General features: G+C 40.8%; 1 protein-coding gene across 1 annotated transcript in view; it reads left to right on the top strand.

Moving 5' to 3' along the window:
• Positions 1–24,401, top strand: part of tmtc2b (transmembrane O-mannosyltransferase targeting cadherins 2b) — a 187,905-nt gene extending 163,504 nt beyond the window's left edge. Inside the window, exons 11-12 of the mRNA XM_046310879.1 lie at positions 7,069–7,132; positions 21,378–24,401. Coding sequence (XP_046166835.1) covers positions 7,069–7,132; positions 21,378–21,557 — 244 coding nt within the window. The 3' untranslated portion in view covers positions 21,558–24,401. The remainder of the gene's footprint in view (positions 1–7,068; positions 7,133–21,377) is intronic.
• The last annotated feature ends 2,889 nt before the right edge of the window (positions 24,402–27,290 follow it).

Genomic DNA, 27,290 nt, shown 5'->3' on the forward strand with positions numbered 1-27,290 from the left:
GGGAGGATGGGGGACTGGGCTTTCAGATGTGAAAACCTTCTCTTATTGCTCTCTGGGGCCCTTGGTCTTTGACAAGTTTACTTCCTCACTATCCATTTCCCCCGGCCTTCTTTAAACAATCAGCACGTTATTCCAAACCTTCGTAGGGCTACTGAGCAGCGGCATCAGCTGGCAGGCGAAGGGAAGGGAAGGCTGGCTGAGTGCTGTCTCCCAGGGGAATGTGCTAATGCTGCCCTTTAAGTGCTCAAACCCCTCTGCATGCCAGACCCACTGTTCACTAGCTGTGTGATGTCACAACACACTTCCGGGAAGCCAGACTTGTTTGACAGAAGGAACAGGGAACATTTGTGTAACGTTTGTCTGTGTTGTTGCTCGAGACAGATGGGCTCGCCGTAGTTAGTACACATATCGTACACTGTCTGTTGTTGCTGAAGCAATTTGTTCATTAAGTTTGTTTTTTGAAACTGCATTAGATGTACTGTGCTGCCGGCTGTTTGACTTGTGTGTCTGTGCGTCTGCACTGGGGTTAATAAAGCATTGTTAGATGACCAACTGTCAGGGCTCGACGACAGAGGGCTCGGCGGTCGTGTTGCTGATGTGAAATATGTTCCAACATGGTTTCATCCAGGGACTTCTTTATATTCATTCACTCATGATCCCTATTTTCCCTCCCTCTCTTCCACTCCATCCTCTTCTAGTTCTCCTCTCTTGCCTCTCTTCCCAGCAGCTTTATCTCAGAGGACTTGGGTCTAACCGACGGCAGTCATCTTCTCTCATTGTGCTCGCACAAGCCACTACCCCCTGGCAATCCTTTGCCACTCGTATGAAAGATCTTGTTTGTCTGGTGACAATGGTTTGGCGGCTCTCCAGTTCGCCAGTCTGATAATGATATGTTTATAGACTTGAAAATTATATAGAATTAGATTAATTCTCGAGAAGAAAATCTATTCTGAATATGATTGCGGTTATCGCAACACATGGTTACGGTCACGGTTAGACACCAAACCCATATTTGTCATCGCTGCACAATTTCTGGTATGGGGCACTATTAAAGTTACTTTTGAAAGACTATTTGTTAAACAGTTGAATGACGTTACGCAAGGAGTTATTGTTGAGAAAATAAGTAATACTGCTTTGACTGATGGTCATTTTGTGTGAAGTATTTGTTTATTCAACTCTTAGTTGATAAATGATGATCCATGCTGCTCAATTGCAGTGTTAGCTTGGGCTCTGCTTTCTTGAGTTGCACAAACACAGGGCGCTCTATTTTAACTGCCAACGCTTAAATATAAGGGTTGGCAGTAGCGCTATAGGTCCTGTAGTGTGTCAGAAATATGTTTTGCTATTTTCACAGCCGGAATTATGAGCACAATAGCTCACAGTAGCGCGAAAGGCTGGGTTTTGAGGAATAACAAGTAATAAGTGTGACGAGGACTTGGCCACTCACTGGCCAATCAACATCCAGTGTTTTCTCAATAGCCTACTATGTTTGGAGAGTTGGCAGTCAACCTAACATTGTTGTAATTGGCTTCAATGAGCCTAGCTTAGCCTACATGTCTTTACGCATCACTCTTCTCCTAAAATAAAAAATACTAGGCTCCTGTAAATTGTATTGTATGTATGAGGCAATAAGAAAATAAGAAAAATATAGCCTAGGCCTACCATTGGTACTGTATTATAGAACTGAATCATTTAAATACGTTTGGTAACCGGATGAGATATGGTCTTTGGAGATGGGGATGGATACTTGAACAAGCTAAATTAAGTATGCAGGTAGGCATATGTGTGTGTGTATGTTTAAGAATGTGCAGTATATTTTCAATTCAAGGCACTGAAATTGAAATAGACCATTTAAACAGATTTTATGGATAGCTACTTTGCAAGGCCAGGCTACAAAATATCGTACATTGCTGTGGAACCAGCCTTCTTAGCCTAGGCCTAGGGTAAGGGTAGCAGAGGGCTTGATATGAAACAGAAAACTAGCCATCAGTTTTTTAAAACAACACCATCTCTAAATAGTGTGTGGTCAGAAGCATGATATCATAAATCGCTTCTCTCGTTAAATGGCACTTGTACAAAATGTGCACATGTCGACCTAAATGTCTCTATGCGTAGCATTCACACATCTATAAAACAAATAATAGGCTCCTGTTATTTGTATTGTTGTGCGAGGCAGATTCTCAAACAAAATGCTGTTGATATGGCATTATAGGAGAACTGAATAGTTTGGAGTAGCGTGGCTTTGGTAATCGGACGAGGGGCGCTCTTTAAAATGGAAATGGGTAGTCTACTTGAACAAGCATAATGAAGTATGCGGGTATGTGAATTGTGAATAATGAAGAAGCATCAGGGTAAAAAATCTCTAATATATTTCACAGCACTCTCAGTAGACCATTTAAAACCCCTTTATTCATAGGCTACTTGGCAAATGGCCAGGATAAAAAAAGATGTGCCTATGCGATGCTGTAAACCTGACGGCGGCAGGTAGCCTAGCGGTTAAGAGCATTGAGCCAGAAACCAAAAGGTAATTGTTTCTAATTCCAGAGCCAGCAGGTTGATAAATCTGCTGTTCTGCCCTTGAGCAGGGCAGTTAACCCCCAACAACAACTGCTCCCCGGGCGCCGAAGACTTTGATTAATGCAGCCCCCCACACCTCTCTGATTCAGAGGGAAGACACATTTTGGTTAACCAGCCTTGATTAAGGCTATGCTTTGTTTTTAAACTAAATGGGGGGAAACCAATCATGTTTTTTAGGATTCTGAATATGAGATGCACCGGCACAAAAAGCACAACTCTTCCATGCCAAAATCAACTTTTAAGACCTGCTTTTTGTGGGTCTTAAAACATCCCATTAGCGAGTGAACGTTATTTATAATAAGGGTTACATCGGACCTCTCCGAAAATCAGACCTCTCTGAAATGAAACTGGATGTCTCTCCCCTATACCCAAAATAATGATTAAAACATCAAGTGGATAGCAGAGAACATGTCTACCGTTTACCTTCACTTCTTGGACAGGTCAGAGCCTTAAATATACAGATATACAGTCTCCTTTACAGTAAAAGCATTGCATCAATCTGTTATCGTGTTTGCAGGTCTGAGACAAATGTGCCTTTTTTATAAACATTTAATGCAATTCTGTCATTTTAGTATTAGCAGAATATGTTTTAATACCACACAAAATACCGAAATTACAGGCTAAGAATAGACAGAGATATGCCTATGTGTTCATCTTATCATATTTCTCTAATGTCAAATCAGTATGTCTTGTTTGCAAATAATTAAATCTAAGACGTCATTAGGAATCTGAGCATGGTCCTTTCAAAAGTTAGGCCTGACCTTTCCACCCCAGATAGAGTACGCCTACCGACGCAGAAAAATGTCAGCTTTAATTGGTGGCTGCTCTTCTTCCGTGGCTTAACCCAACGAGAGAAAGTCACAAGGGTTTCTCTAAAAGCTGTCTTTGGTTTAAACATCTTCTATTGTACAAAAGTGAATAGCTTAATTAGTTTATAGTGACAGAATTAGATTACTTCCCAAGCAAAGTACATGTTTTGTGTCTTCGGCTATAGAAGATTGTAGCTCAGCCTCTGAATGTCAAGGAAACGAAACAATGATATACCCATATGCATCATGTATTTCATGGGTATTTGACAGCTTGTTTCGTAGCATAAAGCACCGCGGTCCAAAGCACTGTAGCAGATCACTTTATATAAACGATCCGTACAACAACAAAAAATATCAATCTTAAGCTAACAAGGGGTGGGCCTGTGCTTTTTTCCCCCATTTTCTTTAATAAAGGTAAGCCTATGGCATACCCTCTCATACCCCCTCAATTCCAGTCCTGGTTTAAACTTAACAGCCTTTCACTGACACGAAGGTAGGCTTTTCAAAGAGTGCATAGTGGGTGGAAGAATTGTCTGACAAATCAATGGATATAGCAGCTATTAGACTCAATTTGTCTGTCAAACAGGTAGGCCTACCTCTTATTTCTTAAATAGGAAGAAATAGGCTCCAACACAAATCCCTCTTGTTGTTAATAAAGTGTAATTAAAATTAAGGGTTGAAATAAATGATGCCTATTCAACATTGCCTACTTTCAGCACCATAAGTTGCCCATTTCCTATTGATTGTTTCAGCACCGCAATGTAAGTTACTAGAATCTGGCTTATTGTGAGTTCAATAACTCTAATAATTGAAATAAATGATAGTTGTAACAAGCTGTCAAAGTTGGCCTCTGGTCCTCCTTCTCATCTGTGTGCTCCTGCTCTCCTTCTCAAACTGAACAGAACATAGGCTATAGGCTAGTAAGCACACAAAATATTGCAAAAACATTTGTTTAGAAGAAGCCTTTGACTCTCCTCCTGAACTGCCACTGTAGGCCTACACAGCACAGCCATTGGTTGGGCAGCACACACAAAAAGGTTTTGATCAGCAAGAGCAGAGCAGGCCAGGGCTCAGGGTTGGAATATCCATTGCAGTGTGCAATGCAGCCTAGTTTTATTTACATCATCCCAGCAGCTATCTTAGAAATATAACTTTGATCTGTGCTTCTCCAAGCATGCACATCCGTAGCCTATAGCCTACTGTATAGGCTATTGTTCATTTGATTGAGACCACACTAAATAGCCTATAGCACACTTGATATTGTGCACCCAGCGGAGAATCAGAGATGAGGGGTGGCTTCAGGCACACATCGACATATAGCCTAATAAGCAACTCATTCTAAAACACAGAGAAATGTTGACTTTGTCAATTGCAAATTGAATGACCCTACCCTGGACTAGATTTAAAATCCTCACCTTGAGTGAAATTGAAAAAGCATGACCCTCTCCCATTTTCCTCCGGGTACCCATTACGTACATTTCGACCCACCCCTTAGAGCTGTGTGAAATTGTCACTTTTGCCTTGTTTTTCAATATTGCCACTCCTCCAACCACAGCGCATGCAAGCTGATGTTAGACAGGTAAATTGCAGAACCAGGCATTAGGGCTGTAAAATGCCAGTGCCCCAGTTTTTACATGACGAAATTGCAAACTAAGGTGCATTTTGTCACAAGTCGAAAATAGAAACCAGTGTGTTTATGAGTTTTCATAGTGAACTTGTGAATAACAGTGACACATGCTAGTATCCACACCTCCTACACAAAAGCCTTGGACTGAACTGTACCAACAGTTATTGGAGGGAGGCAGGCCTCTCTGCACTGAGTAAGGATTCTCATTGATTCTCAATCCTCATTGCTGGATATAGTATGACAGATGCCGAAGCCAAGCAGTGTTCTTTTCTTGAGTTTGATCGCATGTTCGTACAAAACATCTTCACCATATCATTTCACACCACAGACCCAATCCCAGTCCCTCATACCACTACTGGTGTCACCTCATGGTGAAAGCATCCACCCATGTCTGTTGACCAGCCATTACCACTGTTGCTTAACTACATTGGTCTCAAAGGAAGCTTAATAGTGTTGTGTATCATTTGTTTTGTTTTTTTGTTTTTTTGTGCATTTTTTGTTTTAGCACATGAAATGTGACATTCTGATTTGGCAAAATGAAAATTGAATGAGGGAAACTCCTCCCTACCGTTGGATATTGTGGTGATTGAAATATTGGATTCTAGAGAGAACTTGGGTTTTTGCTATTATTAGAATTGCACGCTGTATGCTGCTTTCAATAACGCAGACTGACATAAGAAGATGAATACTGCACATTTATCAGAACTGCTTCTCTTGCCTCTTGACCTATCAAACGTTATGTTCATATTCTTATCTTTCATTATTTCTCATTGTTGTTTCGTTATCGATAAAGGACCTGCGAGCAAGGATTTTGTTAGACGATGTATACCATGCATATCCCGTACATACGTCTTATAAAACTTGAAACTTGAAATCATAACGTGTTCTGATTAAAGTTCAACAAGAATATTTCAGCACTTATGCTCTGCAGAATAACCTGTAGGTCAGGTATTAGTCTATTTTGACAGACTATGAGATTTTGTTCTGGGTTCAGAGATAACTCCGGTATGGATATCTTCGGTCGTGGAATGTGAAAGTGGCTGTATCGTGCTGCAATATGGAGGAGGATTCCTTAATATGGCCAGACAGGCTTAATGAAAGCCCTGTTCAGTTCAGATGGTCTTGCTTTCATCATTACGACTCGGGACTCCGGAGCCAGCAGTCGTTGACTCCGTCCTTGACTCTGTCAAAGTTAAACTGTTTGCAGTGAGACAATTACTACCATCAGTGAAATGCAGCTGCGGGTTGTAAAAATGATTTCTGATTTATAGGAATATGAATAAACGGAAAAACTCTTGACCAAAGGGAAAGAGTCACACAGTCAGGTAGGATAGTAATCTAAGTTTACTAGCGTAGCATATTGTGGATGGAGATGATGAGCATATGGAGAACGTTCTTGTTTTGACTGTAACTTTTATTGAAGAATCTACAGACTCTAAGTACTTCTAGTCTTCTGGGATTTGCAGGCTAACCATCTGTCTAGAGGTGCCTTTACCTTACATTACTATATTGTTTGCACTGCATGTTTTGTTGTTGTTTTTGTACAGTACAATTAAAAATCATGATATGATGCTCCCAATTTTTGTAAAGTACATAAACTTGCAACACATTTTCACATGGGTTTCTGTGATAATCTCCTTCCTGGTTTTCAACCCCAGCGACAGTACCAAAAACAATAGATGGGTTTACATAGAAGACAGGGGACAGGCCTTTGAAGTGATGTTTGTTGTTACTAAGGCAATGGTTGATGAGAGGCCTATTGTAATGACACGCAGGTCAGAGATCATGACACAAAGGTTGCGACCCAGGATATAATGAAAACAATCAGGGCATGCTGTACACCACTCAGCATGGAGGGCTGTCTGCTGAAAGGCCTGCAACAAATTGCCTGTTTCATTGACTCCTCTCGTTGCTACACGGCATTCTCCGCCGTGGCCTAACCTTACTGACCCCGTAGCAGCATTAAACAGACAGAGTTCAAGGTCTCTTATGAACCCTCTGAAGTTCGAAGCGATAAAGATGAGGGATGATTGCTTTTTGTGCTTTCCTTTGCAGACAAGCCAGTCTCAACGACGCAGCCGAGAAGTATTACGGACAGGCAGCCAGCATAAGACCTAACGTGAGTATATCAACCTCTGTTGCCCTATTATTACTCAACATGATGGACACTCTGTCTGCAATCACTGGCTGTGTGGCTCTCTGACCAATCACTGCTCTGCCTGTTTCCTCACAAAGGCCTGCATTGTCAAGTCATCGGAGCTCTAAGGTTTGTTTGTGTGGCATCAATCAGGGACTTCAAAGGAGGGGCCAGGGCAATTTAAGGGTGGTCAGATTGAAAGGAATAATGATAACAACACTTAGTCACAGGGCTTTGCTGTGTGGATAATGAATAGACTCAAGTAGTTGAGTATCATTTGACGACACAGATTTGACTTTGTTTGAACTGCAGTGGAGGACATAATGTTTGGCCTCTGTGGTCTTAATGTTAGTTCCATCCTGATTAGAAGAAATCACTTGTCAAGGAACAATCCGAGTTTGTCTGGACAGTGTCACCCGTCGTGATGTTTGATTCAGCCAACAGAAAGGTTTCCTGTAGATGTAAACGTACAACATACACAATTTACACCATTTGCCCGCCGTGTTTATGTAATATAGAGTGTACAAAATGTGCAAATAGTTGTGTGATTTCAATGGACTATCTTGTATTTGTGAGTCTCAAATTCCCACCGTTTTAGAGCAGAAAGATCCTCATTATTGTCATAATGTAGTTCAAAGCAATGCATTAATAGAGATAGGACACCAAAGAGTGGAAGGTGAAGTGTGGAGCTCATTTCTATAATTCAGTGCTACTAAAGGTGAATGTAGATAACCCTTGTTAGGAAAAAAAAAGTCAAAAAGTGTACGATTCTGCTTTTTTTTTTATAGCGAAAATATCTGAAACCCTTAGTAGAGGCACTCTGGAGACAAAAACAACAGTCTGGCCAAATGGAGAGGAGGTGATGAGGGAGGGATAAAATGGACAATCGTAACATCAGTAGCCTATCAACATACACCTCACGATGTGTGCTGCACACATACACACACGCCACACTCGTAGCCTGGTTTGAGCAGAATATCATTTGTCGGGCAACAAGAGCACGCAGCTCAAACAACTGGTTGTCCCTAGACTAGTTTACAGTGGTAGGGTAGTTCAATTGAACTAGTTTCTCATAATTAATTAAAAGAATTCATCAGTGATTCGTATTTCCTGCAACTTTCTGAAGAAGTAACGCCTGTTTGTGAGCGACCATGTGTGTTGTGTTGCCAGTCAGCATACCAAAACAGTCATTTCTAAGGCTTTCCCCAAAACCATTTCTAATTAAATGTTGACTCCAAAGTAGGCCTACCTGGCAGAATGATATCTTGATGATTTGTAACCTATCAATCGGGTGGTAATTTGTTCTTGCAACCTCAGCCATCACATGTACACTAGGCCTACTGTACATTGTACAGTACAGAAACACCACTAGTGTCATGCCCTGGCCATAGAGAGGCTTTTATTCTCTATTTTGGTTAGGCCAGGGTGTGACTAGGGTGGGAATTCTAGTTTCTATGTTTTCTGTTTCTATGTTTTGGCCGGGTATGTTTCTCAATCAGGGACAGCTGTCTATCGTTGTCTCTGATTGGTAATCATACTTAGGCAGCCTGTTTTTCCACCTTAGTTGTGGGTGGTTGACTTTGTTAGTGGCCTGTAGCCCTAATAAGCGTCGTGGTTGTTGTTTCTTGTTTTTGTTGTTTCTTGTTTTTGTTGTTTCTTGTTTTTGTTGGCTCTTGTTTTTGTTGACAACATTCAAAATAAAAAGAAATGTACGCTCACCACGCTGCCCCTTAGTCCGGTCATTTCCCTGACGACGTTCATGACAACTAACCAAACATATGGTGAATTAAAGGGCAACTACACCTCTCCCAATGTAGAATTGCAGGAAATTAGCTTCAAAATAACATACAAAATCCTAAAGCCCCTAAATTAAACTTTTGGTGGTGTATTTTATTAATCTCAAGGAACAAATTCAGGCTCCAGTCAGCATTTTAGCATTTTTGATATACCATGACATTTGAACAATTCAACCCCTGACTGTGGTTTACATGTGAATTAAAATTTGGAGCATGTCGGGAGTGTGTTAGAGGCCATTGTGTGAGAATCTTAAAGGTCTCATCGGTTCGATCTCCTTTGCCACGAGCAAATCATAAGCCAATCACCACAGAACGCAGGGTGTTCCCAAAGCATACTTTTTGGTACCCACATGGACAGAAAGTGAATGCAGTGTTGAATTTGATGAAATGCAGACGAAATCATCATTTGATTTCTCCTCCATAATATGTTGTCTGTGACAATGCAATGCATCAGATTAGGGGAGTCCGGGGCTGTGTGTCACACTTTTGACTTTTTTTTCACCTGTAGGCCTATAGGATGAGACTCTTTTCAACATTATTAGAAAGACCAAGGTCTTGGGTTGAAATGGCTTCCCTTTAGTCCTTTATAGCTTATTCCAAAATGGGAGATCTTACCTGTCAAAACACTGTCTACTTGAAATAAAGAAATGAATGTATCCTACAGTCTTAGAAATAGCCAGGTTATTTTGATTGAACAATATTGTTTACACAATTACGCAGTTTATACTTTGTAAGTATAACTTACTATATAACCCTCTCCAACTGAGCATAAAAGCAAGATTATGCTCATTTCCACATGTCTTGACCTAGCAACTTTGAAATGAGTTTGAAATATAGCTATCCCTTTCCTCATTCCAACAAACAACTGTTCATGAATATCTGACTCTCATAGTTCAAACAATGAAAATACCAAGACTATACTTTCACCTCCCATAAAAACACACAAATTCCCTTCACCTCAAAGTAGTCACACATTTTAACCTTAAAATGACTAGACTACACAGCACCCTCTAGATTGGGAGTAACAGACTAACCTATACTGTGAAAAGCAACCTATGTAACACAGAGCCCCGGTCTCCCCTATTCCCTGTGCAGTTATTAGAATGCTTATTCCGCTGTTTGATCCCCCATTTTGTTAGAAGACCAGTAGAAAGTACAAATGTGAACATTGGTACACTCAGGTGAGTCTCCATGATTAGGCTGTCGTAGATGGCGTTAAAGGCAAGCATTTTGTCCAATAAATGAATGACTTGCATGCACACACAGGCAGTCCCTGCTGTGAAGACATCTTACTATTGTATAGGAGCTTCATTCTTCTGGTGCTCAGCAGTAAATATGAGAAAAAGATAGAGCGTGAAGCTGAAGCTGTGCGATCCATCCAAGTGTTCCTGTAGAAGTCATATCTAAAATTGGAATCTTTCACACTGAGATGTGTGAAGACGTGAGAAGTGTCTTGTGTGTGATGCTTGAAGTGTAAAGTAAAATGTCAGAACATTGGCTGAGATGCAGAGCAGCACGATCATCTGTATCTTCTTTCCTACGTGGTTGTCTATTTCAGGAGCAGATCATCATCATTTTCACATGTACATCTCTTAGCATCCACAAATAATGTATGTAAACATGCATTTGATGCAAAAAAACAGAGACAGTTTCAGCCCAATGGGGTCATATAGTTGGGACGCCTCCTTTGCCATTTGGCCTGCTTACAGTGGAGGCTAGATAATTATTGAGGATGTTCATCCAGCTTCCCCAGTATTACCCTCTGTTCTCTCTGATGTGACTTGATATGGACTATGTTCCTGTCTATCTTCATTTGTCATTCGGTGCTATGCTTCAGCCTCTGTATTGCTTGACTGCTTGACTTTTCAAATGATATCCGTGTGTCCATTCACTTTGAGTAGGACTGGACATTTGGCTTAACTCGAGGGCTTTGGTGCCTCAACCCTCCCCTGTCTCCTCCTGTCCAGAGACCATGCTATTAGAGGCCTACGTAGGGCACCATAAAATGACAGCATCTGCAGCCTGTACATTTGTCAGGCCAATTAGATATGCTTTCTATTTACAGTGGAATTAAGGGGGTTCATGGCCGGTTGTTTCTCCCTCCTCATCATACTCCCATGGCTTTAAGCAGCTGTTTCCTCTGAGGTCTGGCGAATATGTTGCACATCTGGTGGTGCTTCTGTCACGACTACATTCCAGAGGAAAAGGTAGCGTAAGGTGGGCGGAGGGTCATTGGGGCAGGAAGGGGGATCTTTTGAAGCTCAGCTGGAGCAGGACTAAAAGGAAAAGCAGGAAGAGCAGTAGAATCCCTACCCAGGAGTCCTTGCACACCATTCCCCATCCAGGAGTCCTTGCACACCATTCTCTCTAATGTGGAAGTGTCTTGTGTGAAGACCTGTGATGCTATTCCATTGTGTTCAGCCAGATCTTCTCCTCTTCTCCTCCAGGGGTCACAGCTTTAACTTCACCTGATTATTCACTCCCAGACAGCTGGTTTCAATTTGTCTTCCTCAAGAAAGTTAGTATTTAGAATTTTAGTATTTTATTTGGATCCCCATTAGCTGTTGGCAAGGCAGCAGCTACTCCTCCTGGGGTCTAAACAGATCTACAAAACATTGTGCATTATACAAATTTACATTGCTCCAATATTACATTACTAAGAATGAGGTGTTGTTTAATCTGTTTTGTAAAATCTGATTTCACCGCTAGCTTGAGTTACCTGAGGTGAAAGATCATTCCATGTAGTCACTGAGTGTACAAAACATTAGGAGCACCTTCCTAATATTGAGTTGCATCGCCTTTTTACCCCCAGAACAGCCTCAATTCAACGGAGCTTCCACAGGGATGCTGACCCATATGTTGACTCCAATGCTTCCCACAGTTGTGTCAAGTTGGATGGTGTACCATCCTTGATACACACAGGAAACTGTTGAGCGTGAAAAACCCAGCAGTGTTGCAGATCTTGACAAACTCAAACCGGTGCGCCAGGCACCTACTACCATACCCCGTTCAAAGTCACTAAAATCCTTGTCCTGCCCATTCACCCTCTGAATGGCCCACATACACAATCCATGTCTCAATTGTCTCAAGGCTTAAAAATCATTATTTAACCTGTCTCCTCCCCTTCATCTACACTGATTGAAGTGAATTGAACAAATGACAGTAAGGGATCATAGCTTTCAGCTGAATTTACCTGGTCAGTCTATGTCATGGAAAGAGCACTTGGTTCTAATGTTTTGTACACTCAGTGTATAGTACTGTGCATTTCCTAGCCTCTGTTCTGGACTTGGGGACTGTGAAGAGACCTCTGGTATGTCTTGTGGGGTATATATGAGTGTCTGAGCTGTGTGTTATCCGATTGAACAGACAGTTCAGGACATTTAACACGTCAATACCTCTCTCAAAGACCTGTAGTGTTCTCTCCTCTACTTTGACCCAGGAGATATTGATATGCATGTTGTTGATATTAGCCCTCCATGTACATTTAAAGGCATACTTCGGGATTTTAACAAGGAAGCCATTTATCTACTTCTCCAGAGTCCGATGAACTAGAGAATATCATTTTTATGCTGCTGTGTTCAGGCCTATGTTCATTTATGTATGGAAAGGAATGAAGCCAGTGAATGAAGCCAGTGAATGAAGCCTCCCTTGTACCTTGTGGCCTTTTGGGCATCAGTGATGACAGGAATTCATCTTCATCAGATGAACGCTGTCTCTGTTGCTCTGTCCCGTTCTATGTCATTGTGTCAAGAGGATGCTTCAGGTAGACCAAACCTCTATAGGGGCAAATACACAACATACACATAATGAATATTTCAGAAAATTCTGCTTTCTGTGGTAACTTAGTTAATCATATCACTGACATTACAATAGCCCACACACAGATTTTCCATTAGAGGTCAACCGATTATGATTTTTCAACGCCAATACCGATAATTGGAGGACCAAAAAAAGCCGATACCGATTATTCGGCTGATTGTTTTATTTTATTTGTAATAATGACAATTACAACAATACTGAATGAACACTTATTTTAACTTACTATAATACATCAATTAAATCAATTTAGCCTCAAATAAATAATAAAACATGTTCAATTTGGTTTAAATAATCCAAAAACAAAGTGTTGGAGAAGAAAGTAAAAGTGCAATATGTGCCATGTAAGAAAGCTAACGTTTAAGTTCCTTGCTTTGAACATGAGAACATATGAAAGCTGGTGGTTCCTTTTAACATGAGTCTTCAATATTCCCAGGTAAGAAGTTTAGGTTGTAGTTATTATAGGAATTATAGGACTATTTCTCTCTATACAATTTGTATTTCATATACCTTTGACTATCGGATGTTCTTATGGGCACTTTAGTATTGCCAGTGTAACAGTATAGCTTCCATCCCTCTACCTGGGCTCGAACCAGGAACACATCGACAACAGTCACCCTCAAAGCAGCGTTACCCATGCAGAGCAAGGGGAACAACTACTCCAAGTCTCAGAGCGAGTGACGTTTGAAACGCTATTAGAGCTCACCCCGCTAACTAGCTAGCCATTTCACATCGGTTACACCAGCCTCATCTGGGAGTTGATGCAGCGCAATGCTTGAAGCATAGTGAAGAGCTGCTGGCAAAATGCACTAAAGTGTTGTTTGAATGACTGCTTACGAGCCTGCTGGTGCCTACCATCGCTCAGTCAGACTGCTCTATCAAATATCAAATCATAGACTTAATTATAACATAATAACACACAGAAATACGAGCCTTTGGTCATTAATATGGTCGAATCCGGAAACTATCATTTCGAAAACAAAACGTTTATTCTTTCAGTGAAATACGGAACCGCTACGTATTTTATCTAACGGATGGCATCCATAAGTCTAAATATTCCTGTTACATTGCACAACCTTCAATGTTATGTCATAATTACGTAAAATTCTGGCAAATTAGTTTGCAATGAGCCAGGCGGCCCAAACTTTTGCATATACCCTGACTCTGCGTGCAATGAACGCAAGAGAAGTGACACAATTTCACCTGGTTAATATTGCCTGCTAACCTGGATTTATTTTAGCTAAAAATGCTGGTTTAAGAAAGGCATTGATGTTTATGGTTAGGTACACGTTGGAGTAACGACAGTCCTTTTTCACAAATGCGCAATGCATTGACTATATACAACGCAGGACACGCTAGATAAACTAGTAATATCATCAACCATGTGTAGTTATAACTAGTGATTATGATTGATAGATTTTTTTATAAGATAAGTTTAATGCTAGCTCGCAACTTACCTAGGCTTCTTACTGCATTCACGTAACAGGCAGGCTCCTCCTGAGACAGGTGGTTAGAGTGTTGGACCAGTTAACCGTAAGGTTGCAAGATTGAATCCCTGAGCTGACAAGGTAAAAATCTGTCGTTCTGCCCCTGAACAAGGAAGTTAACCCACCGTTCTTAGGCCGTCAATGAAAATAAGAATGTGTTCTTAACTGACTTGCCTAGTTAAATAAAGGTGTAAAAAAATACAAATAGGCAAAATCGGCAACCAAAAATACCGATTTCCGATGTTATGAAAACTTGAAATCGGCCCGAATTAATCGGCCATTCCGATTAATCGGTCGACCTCTACTTTCCATTCTTATTATTCTCAGATAATGAGACTGAAGTGAGTTTGTCATATGTTCTCAGACCTAAAAACATGTCTAATGTTGAGATGAGTCCATGTCTAGGTGTACTTATTGTGTAGACTCACACAGTTATATGCACAGTTAGAGTTATTGGCTAGCTAGCAAGCTCCCTTACAGTAGCTAGCTCGCTCACTTGCTGACCTTAGCCTAATGTTGTTAGCTAACCCAGATAACTTTCATAGCTAGCTAGCTTGCAACCACCACTAATATTGACATTGACATGCCAGCCGTATTTCATCATCACGTGGTGGTTAGCCATGTAGCTAACTTAGCTGCAGGAATAGCTCGCTAACATTAGCATGCTAGACAACTAAGCTAGTTAACATCCGTAAGTTAGACTATTAGATAACTAGCAATACAAGCTGATAAAACCATCTATAGGGAAATGTTTGATTTTGGTCATTCATAAAAAACTAGCTAGTTATCTTACCTCTACAATGTTTCCTGAAGTTTAAAGCAGAGTTTTTTTAGGCTGCCACCTCTGCCATCCTGGATAAGCAAAACTTGCATTGCATGGCCTTTCCTGTGCTTGAAGGAGAACTGGTCACAGTCACAGTCTCCTCCTTTCCCTTCTTTCACGAAACGTCTTGAACTAAATTAACTGAGAAATTTGATTTGATTGGTCACTGACTAAGCAACGATGAGCTCTCGCAAACTTTCCTTGGATAGCCTACAAAATTGTACTCTGTAATGGATGGTTTTAAAAGGGTAGCGAAGTACAATACCTCATTCAAACATAATTAAATATTCATAAAAGTACAAGTACTCAGAAAAGCTACTCAATTACAGTAATGAGAGTATCTGTCATTTGTTACTTCCACCCCTGATTGAATGGCATATGGCTGAAACTAGAGCCACCTACTGTGAGTCCTCTTACTGTGGTTTGGGTGACTCCTCCACCTCTCCTCTGAGTGTATCAGTCAGGCCAACAGTAAGTTGTACAGTGGGCATCTCCATTGGTGATGCTGGGAATTCCACCTCACACACAGTGGAACCACTCCAACACCACAGACGAACAGTAACACACATGGTATCACCACTACCGATGTGTTGCCCTTTCCATTAACAAGTTAAGTGTTTTTCTGGTGTGGTCAGTTTTTGGTTACCATTTTTCTGGGGTTTGACCCATCAATTTCAGGGTCAAAAATTACCATAACCATTTAGCCATGAAATCTGGCTGCTCGTGTGATCTAAACGTAGAGAGAATATTTGACTTCTTCTGCTGGGAATATTGCTATCGCTACAAAAGTACCAGTCCTGCAGTCCGTGGTTACCAAAGCACTAAGATGAAATCACAAATGAATTTTTGTCTGACAATTAACTGCTTTAACACACTGGAGTCCGCAGGAGTGGGAAGTCCTGGTCATGCCAGCCTTTACTTTGGCCCCAGCCACTGTAGTGAATATGTTTTCTTACAGTGCTCACGGAAAGTATTCAGACCCCTTGACGTTTTCCACATTTTGTTATGTTACAGTCTTATTCTAAAAAAATTTTTTAAATGTATCCTCAGAAATCTACACATAACTACCCAGTAATGACAAAGAGAAAACAGGTTTTTAGACATTTTTGCAAATGTATTAAGAGTAAAAAAACAGATATACCTTATTTACATAAGTATTCAGACCCTTTGCTATAAGACTCAAGATTGAGCTCAGGTGCATCCTGTTTCCATTGATCATCCTTGACATGTTTCTACAACTTGATTAGAGTCCACTTGTGGTAAATCCAATTGATTAGACATGATTTGGAAAGGCACACACCTGTCTATATAAGGTCCCACAGTTGACAGTGCATGTCAGAGCAAAAACCAAGCCATGGGGTTGAAGGAATTGTCTGTAGAGCTCCGAGACAGGATTGTGTGTCGAGGCACAGATCTGGGGAAGGGGACCAAAAAATGTCTGCAGCATTGCAGGTCCCCAATAACAGTGACTTCCATCATTCTTCAACGGACTCTTCCTAGAGCTGGCCGTCCACTAAACTGAGCAATCGGGGGAGAAGGGCCTTGGTCAAGGAGGTGATCAAGAACCCAATGGTCACTCTGACAGGGCTCTAAGGACTGGGAGACTAGTCAGGATCAAGGCAAAGATGAACGGAGCAAAGTACAGAGAGATCCTTGATGAAAACCTGCTCCAGAGCGCTCAGGACCTCAGACTGGGGCGAAGGTTCATCTTCCAACAGGACAATGACCCAAAACACACAGCCAAGACAACGCAGGAGTGGCTTCAGGACAAGTCTCTGAATATACTTGAGTGGTCCAACCAGAGCCCGGCCTTGGACCCGATTGAACATATCTAGAGAGACCTGAAAATAGCTGTGCAGCAATGCTCCCCATCCAACCTAACAGAGTTTGTAGCGTCATTTTGAAGATTCGAGACTGTAGTCACTGCCAAAGTTGCTTCAACAAAGTACTGAGTAAAGGGTCTGAATACTTATGTAAAAGTGATATCAGTTTTTTGTTTTTATAAATTAGCAAACATTTCTTAAACCTGTTTTTGCTATGTAGTTATGGGATATTGTGTGTAAAATGATGCGGGGGGGGGGTGTAATCCATTTTGGAATAAGGATGTAACCTAACAAAATGTGGAAAAAGTCAAGGGGTCTGAATACTTTCTCTGTGCGTCTGTTAAGGGACACGTGTGGCTGTCTAAGGGACAATGCGATTAATTCAAAGGCAAGTTTGATGTATTTATCAATTTAACTCCTCTTATGAGAGGAGAGGCGCTACTGGACATATTGTTCCCATATAAATGATCATGCAACGTATCATCACTCATCCAACCTTGACACTGGAAAAACAGAGATGATAAGTTTCCTAGACTGGAGCAGAACAGCCCAGAGCAGAGCTGAAAATGATTGTTACTGCAGCTAGCACAGCTCAGACCAGTGTGGACAAAGCAAGACAAATGGCCAGACAATGGGAGAGTGTCTGTGGTTTTAATGTCCACGCCTCCAGGAACTCATTCATGACTGGATGACCAAAAATGTCTTTAGTCTCCATGACATAAGAAGTATTTTTGGTCCTGTACCTTCAGACTAATGCTTCTAGGTCCTGGGGCTACTAGGATAAGAGATGTATTATTTACTAGCAGACAGCCCTAGAGCCTGTTGAAATTACTAGTCAAGCTTCTATTTGTTCCACACAATGTATGTTATTTAATCGATTACAACATACAAGTTGAAAATTATTTTAGTTTTACAGTCAAGACATGCATTTAGTTTTATTTCCAGAGATTAGTATCAACTTCAAATATTTCACAAAGCCCCTGTTGTTTATACAAATGTGCATAGTGGGGTATGTTTAGAAATGTGTAAACCTTGCAGCATTTCCCATTCCGTATATAGTCACTTTTCCCCTGCCGTGCTACAGTGTTGGCAGCAGCATCACCCCACATTGTTTTACGGTCTAAGGCGTTTATAAACCTTCAGGGAAATTTGAGAAAATGTCAAACCTTGACATAAACACGTGGCGTTTCATGAGACAAAGACCTATGGGTCATGATTACTTATGAGTTATTCTATATGACTTCATTTCATACTCCTCTCATTTTCTTTTTCTTTTTTTCTTCTTTTTTTTCTTTTTACAAATGGTAAATAATAAAAACAAACCGAAATCATCCACTTTAGGAATGAGGTGTACGGTAACACGTGTCATGATGCTCATGACTAGTTAGTTAAATCATCAATGCCCACTTTAGGAATGAGGTGTACGGTAACACGTGTCATGATGCTCATGAATAGTTAGTTAAATCATCAATGGACACTTTAGGAATGAGGTGTACGGTAACACGTGTCATGATGCTCATGAATACAACTTGTGTTATTTCTTCCACAACATGCTGTCGAGTCAACTTTTACACTCCAAACAGTAATGAATTAGCAAAATGTAACGCCATGTGGTATTACTCAGTAACTGTCGCTTAACTACACAAGTACACTTCTGCTCTACTCCTTCAGATAAAATGGAGATCAGATGTGAGATGTGATACACTCCCATGGTCTCTATTTAAACTCCCAGGGATGATTTAGATGGTGCACTGAACACTTGCACTACTACTCTACTATCCCGGGTGACACATCCCTTGGACTGGTTCTGGTATTTGCCTCATGGCATCAGCAGGAAAAAACATTATAATATGTTAATCATGTGGCCCACTTCAAAGAGCTGGGTTGAATTGTGGATATACCGCCCCAAACAGGCCACAGAGACATGGAGAAGTCCTGACACAAAACTCCCCTCAGAATGGCACTATGGACTGGGCAGTCCGGATTGCTGGTCCAACAGCATCACTACTGTCACAATATGGCTTCCAAGATGAAACGATGTCCCTGTTAAGTGGGACTGTTTTAGTTGAAGGTCTGAAAAATGACTACTTATTCCTATTGGCTGACTCATTAAAGAGGTTAAAGCCCTTGGTTGAATGAACCTATCGAGACATTTGTCCTCAGTTTTGGTAATCGGGGGTGGCAGGATAGCCTAGTGGTTAGAGTGTTGGACTAGTAACCAAAAGGTTGCAAGTTCAAATCCCCAAGCTGACAAGGTATAAATCTGTCATTCTGCCCCTGAACAGGCTGTTAACCCACTGTTCCTTGGCTGTCATTGAAAATAAGAATTTGTTCTTAACTGACTTGCCTAGTTAAATAAAGGTCAAATATATCTTTTTTTTAAATCAGACGTTATTGTAATCGGTCAATAGAAAGTATGTTGTGTTGGGTTTGCGATAAAGAGAAAAGTAATTTTTTGTTCGCTGTTTTCTTCGGTCTTTTCCTTTTTTCTCTTTAGTTCATTCTCTTTGTTGTTGGTGCATTAGGGGGTTCTTGGGGGTGGGGAATGGAATTGTATTTTTTATTTATATTTTTCTTCTTGGGGGGGACTGTCAGAGGGGTCTCGAATGGTTGAGGGTCAGCTATTGGAGAACTGTGGGGGGATCTCGGAGGGTTTGGTTTCATGTTTTTTTTGGCCCTTGAGCAGGGCATTGACCCTGGATGCCTGTGTATCGCTCTGAATGGGAGTTTGTTGGATGACTGGTATGGCGTAGTTGTTGAGCGGCTTCACTGCAAGTATATTGTATGTTTCCGATATTCTATAAATATTTATTTTTGAAATAATAATAATAATAATAATAATAAAAAAGAAGTAATTATGACCCATAGGTCTTTGCCTCATGAAACACCATGTGTTTATGTCAAGGTTTCACATTTTCACAAATTTCCAGAAAAGTTTATAAAAGCCTTCATTTCTTCTCAGTGTGTGAATAGAAGTAGAGAATGACTCCATTCTAGTCAAACAAGCTTCAATGTGATTAAAAATGTTACTTTTTTCAACTTTCATCAATGTCCTATCAATATTCTCTGAACTTGTTAGTGTTAGACTGTCATGCCACCTCTTTTGAGAAGTACTTTCCTTTAAAAAAAAAATGTTTCGGGCCGTCTAGATTCATACATGAAGTACAGTATCAGTCAAAAGTTTGGACACACCTTCTCATTCCAGGGTTTTTCTTATTTGTACTCTTTTCTACATTGCAGAATAATAGTGAAGACGTCAAAACTATGAAATAACACATATGGAATCATGAAGTAACCAAAAAAGTGTCAAGCAAATCCAAATATATTTTAGATTCTAGATTCTTCAAAGTAGCCACCCTTGGCATTCTCTCAACCAGCTTCACCTGGAATGCTTTTCCAACAGTCTTGAAGGAGTTCACTCATCCCAAACCATCTCAATTGGGTTGAGGTTGGGTGATTTAATTGTGTTCTTAACTGATTTGCCTAGTTAAATAAAGGTTTTTAAAAAATACGAAAATGGATGTTTCAGCATAATAATGCACGGTCCCATGCATGGATCTGTATACAATTTCTGGAAGCTTAAAAGTGGCCCAGTTCTTACATGGCCTGCATACTCACCAGACATGTCACCCATTGAGCATGTTTGGGATGCTGTGGATTGAAGTGTACAATAGTATGTTCTAGCTCTTGCCAATATCCAGCAAATTTGCACAGCCATTGAAGAGGAGTGGGACAACATTCTACAGGCCACAATCAACAGCCTGATCAACTCTATGTGAAGGATATCTGTCACGCTGCATGAGTCAAATGATTATCACACCAGACACTGACTGGTTTTCTGATCCACCTTTTTTTAAGGTATCTGTGACCAACAGATGCATATCTTTAATCCCAGTCATGAAATCTGTAGACTGAGGCCTAATTTATTTATTTAAATGGACTGATTTCCTTATATGAACTGTAACTCAGTATAAACTTAGAAATTGTTGCATGTTGCGTTTATGTTTTTGTTCAGTGTAGATAATGACATAACTTGTCTAATTTTCTTTTTGTATTATTCTTTATATGGTTCTCAGCCTCGGAATGACGTAATGTTCTAGCTGTGCTTTGCAATGTATTCCTCAGTCTAACCAGAGGACATAAGTGTTTTAATGTGCTAACAGCTCTGGCACTGACTGAATAGTACTGTATGAGACGGTTACTCTCCTGCCTCTTCTGCTACTGTCTCACTAGGCCTGACTCTGCTCTCGACACTCTACTCCGCTCTCCTCTCATTCTCTTGCATATCCATCTCTGACTGTTACAGTGTCTGCTATTACTGAAGAGACCATTCAGAGTGACGTCTAACCAATGATTTTGCTATACTGCTAGATGAAATGGTGCTGTAAAGAACCAAAAGGCACCATTTTTTAGCAGTGTAGCCTTCTGTGAGACGTGCTTCTGAGAATGACTGAACTGTTCTGTCCTGCTCTTGTGTTCCAGTATCCAGCAGCCCTGATGAACCTGGGGGCCATTCTCCATCTCAACGGGAAGCTGCAGGAGGCGGAGACCAACTACCTGCGAGCGTTGCAGCTGAAGCCAGACGACACCATCACCCAGTCGAATCTGCGTAAACTGTGGAACATAATGGAGAAACAGGGCCTGAGGACAATGGGGCCGTGAGTTAACTCACCAGCCTGTCAGCCATCTGTGCAGCAGGCCTGGGGAAGAAGTGGCCCGCTGCTCCCTTGGAGGAGAAACTGGGGTAGTGAGGATGGAGGAGGACAGCAGAAAAAGGCACAAGACTGCAGAACGCTCCTTGTGACTCTTCACTACTCCTCAGGCCAGGAGTAGCTTCCCTGGGAGGCTGTCCGTTGTGAGGAGCACTACGTTTGAATAATGTCTTCCTGGAACTTTGTCCAAAATGTGTGCTCTCCCAGGGTCTGTGAATCTCTACCAGAGCACTTAATTTGAAGTGGGCCATAGGTTCATACTTGAAGTCTTGTGATTAATTAGGAATTTAATTAGTTATAGATGCTTATAGGATCATGTAGGACAACGTTTGTCCTGGGGCAGAGTCCCAAGGCGCTGCCCTCCGAAGCAGGAACACTGCAGTAGAAGTTACGTTTTTTTCTCACCGCCGAATTAAGTTTCTGGTCTAATGAAAGTTGTGTTCATTGGCTTCTGTGCACATCAGTGAAACTCATGGCATGATATAGGAGATAACAGCTTTAACAATACATTCTCAAATTGAACACAACTAGTGGTGGCCAGGACTGACGAATCATTCATTGTGATTGTTTATGAGATTTCACTGATTTAACATGTTGTTGGACATTGAGACCTACAGCTCCTGCAAAGAGATGTAGCAGATTGTTGAGCATCGTTGAGGGATTCAAAAAAGTAACCCGCTGATCGACATGGTCTTATAAATAACACTTCCACCAGAGAAAACAGATACCGTATAAATGGAACATGTGCCCTCAGGGTACAGTCAAGGAGCGCTCTGAGGACTTCCCACCCTGAAACATATGAATCCAGAGAATATCATTTGCCAGATGACAGTGTTAGTTGTGAAAGAAAATACCAATAAGATAGTTTGAAGGAAAGGTGAAATGAATTTGAGCTGGAGTTTCTGTCATTATTTGCTAACTCTATTATGCCTTACTATCTGAAGGCGCAACACTATTCCATGTAAATGTAGCAGTGCATTTCAAATTGCTTCTCTAGGCTTGTTGTTTCATAGAGTGACATAGCATGGCTCCTGTGTAGGTCAGAGCCATATACTAAGATGAATATATGACTCTGGTCTAGGCAACTCATGTCTCCTTGGATAATTTACTTCGAGGAAGGTAGCTAATGTGTTTTGAAAGGAAATGGCAAATTACCTTCCCATGGTACTAACATTAGCCCCCCCATCAGCTGACATGCTAGTTGGAGGTTTGGACAGCAGCAGAGAACTGAAGGCTTCCCCTTCCTTCGCAATACAAGACATGATAAGAGGACAGTTGGAAGTCATCGTTGATGTCTGAAATCTTACAACCAAGTAGCCGTCAAACCGATGCACTCCATTACATAACAATGCACAGCCATAGTTTGTCTGAGGGAATCTTCTAATGCAATATTGCTTTGTTTGAAAATGTTCCTTTTCTTTTACTTGTATGTATATATGGATTTGAATATATACAGTAGAAACTGACATACAGTATAATAGACAATAGTCTGACTTGCAAGGGAAGGTCAGTGCCCACCCAGCAAGTTCAGTATCTGTAAGATATGAATCATTTTTCCTAGCATCAAAACATCATGTTCTCTCACTCTTTTCAGTCTTAAATGTCAATATTGTATATATTCTGTGTAATTTACATCTACTTGGTTGTTGTCATAAAACATTTTTTACCACCGTTTATAAACTGTATCTCCAACTTGGAAGAAACTTTATTTTGGAGAAACAGATAATCCCGCTATGACATTTATGTTTATTGTAAAGAAGCCCACAGCCACCAGTTGAATATGTGTAAGTTATTTCTTTGTGTTATCTTGGCATATAAACCAGCAGGCACTGTGTTACATTTCCAAGTGTATGTTGAAGATAAGATTAGTAAGATAAGTATTGATCCATTTCACTTTATGAAATGTGATATACCTGTACACGTTTGTCTAGAAGACTTTTCCTTGCGATTCTGGCTGAAAAAACACAACCATTTGACTCCAAATTTCGAACAGAAGTATCTTAATTTCGCTCAAATATTGCACTTGACACAAAGAAAACAATGTTCATGATAATTGAAATGACTAGCAAAAAGCCAAAAGTATTTAAACATTGCATTTTCTTGTGCTGTCCCCTTCCCGACACAGTGACCCCATCCTCAGAGGTCATATCCAGTGCTTTATGGAGTTAGTAGTATGATAGTCGCCTTGTTCTTTTTGAAGCATGTATGAGCCTTGTTCCACTCTGTACGTAACCTCTGTTCTCATGTCTGTCTGTCAGTCTTTTGAAAGCACAGCACGTCAGTCTGTCTGTCCGGCTGGAGCTCGATAGCTCTACTGGTTCTTACTGTCGTAACGCTTGTGTTTGTCTCGACTGCATCAACACTGTGGTGTATTTGGCTATGATCACCATGTCTATCTGTCTGATAAAATGAAGTGTTGAGCTCGGTTATCACCATGAAGTATTCTACCCTCACACCTTCTCCCCAACACCACCATCCCCCCCCATCACAAGTTGTGCTAATTTGTCTTGTGTATAAAGTGTTGATGAACAAACGAGAGTGTGTGTCTGAAGATGGAAATAAGTGTTTCATTCTGTGTCTCTGCTCAGGGATTTCAAGCGGTGGGTTGTATTGCAGACTCATGCTCACAGAGCACTCAGAGTTTCTAAAGTTATATTTTTGGAAAGTTGTATTTGTATAAATTATCAAGATTTGTAGCCTTTGCTTTTTTGTAATATAAAAAAAAACATGTGCCAGAATAGACTTTCCCAATGTTTCTTTTTTTCCACAATAAAATAATGGTGTTCTGCTTTCATCATCTGCCTGAGTGTTTTGGGGGGCCGTTTTGAAGAGTTTATTTTACATTTACTTTAGCATGTAATACTTAGCCTCAGAAACACATTTCCCATGACTTCCTTCTACTGAATATACTGATACAGTATATACAGTCCATACTCATATTTGCCTCATTCACAAAGGGTATCAGACTTAATGGGGTGGTCTTGCAGACTATGGAACGGGTTTTACAAGGCATTTAAAGTTCCGCTGCAAATTTGCTGAAAATGTGTCATAAAATCTACTCAAATGGACCTCCTGCTTTCATCTATGTACAACACAAAGGGGATGTAAATATTCCCATATGGAAGGGAAGGGTAACACAGTGTCTACATCTGGCCTGCATGTCTCGCCCGCTCCTCCCCCTCCCCATACCTCGGACCTGACGAGCAGAAGGCTCTACCCAGTAACCCTTGTGATGTTTCCCACATATGTGCGTCTGGTCCGCTCCCATGATGTGAACACCCCATGGTGTCCAGGGTTCCTTACTGATTCAGAATGTGATGTGCGAAGCCCATTGCCATTGTCCATTCCATTTTGGATCAAATTCTACCAACACAGGTGTGCTTCTCTTATCGTGACAAATCATGATCAAACATGTCAGATAGCTGGGCCGTGGAAGCACGCACCAACTCAATGAAGTGCTCTTATTTCTTACCATTTGGTTTAACAAGCATGGTTGTTCCTGCCCCTTTGCGATGCTAACCATATGATATGGTTGACTTCGACACCATTCTATAAATGCACAGGCAGTTCAAATACATTATGTGCATGTGTGGTGACTGCAGTTGGAGTGGAAGCCTACGCTGCGCTATGCCAGTTCTATTGTAGCTAATGCTCAAAATTAATTCAACCGTGTTAATCCATTTCCTCGCTGCCAAAAAGCGAGGTAATAGTTCTGAGATGAGAGGAACAGGCACACATGAAAAAGGTATTCACACACAATATCTCCACATCACAATATGTCCTCATTGCCCCCATAGCCTACCTACAGTACCTACACTACAGGTGTCACGTTCTGACCTTAGTTCCTTTGTTTTGTCTTTTGTTTTTAGTATGGTCAGGGCGTGAGTTGGGTGGGTTGTCTATGTTCGTTTTTCTATGATTTTCTATTTCTGTGTTTGGCCTGATATGGTTCTCAATCAGAGGCAGCTGACAATCGTTGTCCCTGATTGAGAACCATATTTAGTTAGCCTGTTTTCTATTGTGTTTTGTGGGTGGTTATTTTCAGTCTTTGTGTGTTTGCACCAGACAGAACTGTTTCGGTTGTTTTTTTGTTGTTCAGTTTTGATTATTATTAAATAAGATGAACACTAACCACGCTGCGCTTTGGTCCTCTCCTTCTTCCACCTACGATGAGAGTCGTTACAACAGGTGTTTATGTACCACTGATAACTCCATTATTAATCCTGGGATTATTAGCAAAGCATTACAACTTGATTACAGAGGATGACAGATTGCATTCGGTAATGACATAAGGATGTTATGGTCAATAGCCAATAAGAGTAAATACAATATAAGCCACTTACTATGAGTGCTCAACCGGTACTGATTCTCTTTGTAATTTTTAAGAATAAATTGACTGTTCGCTGCTGCCAAATGGGACCTTTTGTATGCATACCAATATGTTAGCCTTCAATTCCAGCCATGCAAGAGGACCACAACGACACTTTAAACTTTCAAATAAAAAAGGTCTGAACTTCCATCACCGAGGAGCACATCTCATGCGATCTGATTTCATGCTTCTAGATCAATAAATGCACATTTTTATCATGGCATTAAACATTAAGTCGTGGATTCCCTGTGTCCAGAACTCAAGGAAATATATCACATCTGTCTTCCATTTTCATGACCTACTTCATCATGTTAAGATATTGCCTTTTGCATCCAGAGGAGTCCGAGCTGGAAGAGAGGGGCTTACCACTTCCTTATGTGGGTATTTTTCTTATTATATTGTTATATGGCAAATCTGCCAGCTTTTATCAAGCAAATATTTTACAGAATGTGCCAGCGACCTATCGGGGCTTTGATCTGAGTGGTGTGGGCAGGGCACTCGGAGTGAACATTCGCCGTCTTCAGAGCGGATCGCTGTGCGTGACGCAGGGAAGTCTTTCCCTTTGTACTCAACAGCCATTGTAATTGCTTGACAGAAGAAGCATTAGAACGAGGATTAGGCACGAAATGCTTGCCTTAACAATAAGGCATCTACATGTGCATCTCCAAGACACTGCTTCATATTATTGAAGGGGCTTTTTTAGCTTCAGGAAATTGCATTTCTTTTGCATTTCAATCGAATGCTTCTCTCAATGCTATCTGTACCACAGATCAACAACAACAAAAAGGCCCTGCGGATGAAAGGTGCTGGAATGATGGGAGGATAGTGTGGCCCTTTCTTCCTCTGCTTTGTCAAAACCAGCAAAGTACAAGGAAACCAACTGAAAGAAAGACACGTTTTGAACAATTGGCTATTAACATAAATAGTAGTTATTGTCTTAAATGCATGTGAATGTAGTCTTTGCTGAAGTCACATGAATCTGTGCAGTTATACCTGTAACAGTATTGGGGAGTAGTGAACTACATGTTGTTCAACTAGTAATTTAACAACGTTTTGCAGTAGCTTGGTGGTAGTTTAACCAAATTCCAATCTTGGTAGTGTTTTCAGTAGTTAATTACTTCTTTGCCATGTAGCAGTGTAGCTAACTATTGGAATTACACGCTAGTTTTTTGCTAAATTAAATTACTGGTGAAGTAGGCAAGAATGTCCCTTCTTTTTCAGTATCAGACCTGTGTAATTCTCACTCAAAACATAGTTTTGGTTTAATAGGATAAATTAACATCTGACTTACAATATGTAGTCTATGTCATTTCA

This window comes from Oncorhynchus gorbuscha, linkage group LG02 (assembly GCF_021184085.1).
Source record: "Oncorhynchus gorbuscha isolate QuinsamMale2020 ecotype Even-year linkage group LG02, OgorEven_v1.0, whole genome shotgun sequence".
NCBI lineage: Eukaryota > Metazoa > Chordata > Actinopteri > Salmoniformes > Salmonidae > Oncorhynchus > Oncorhynchus gorbuscha.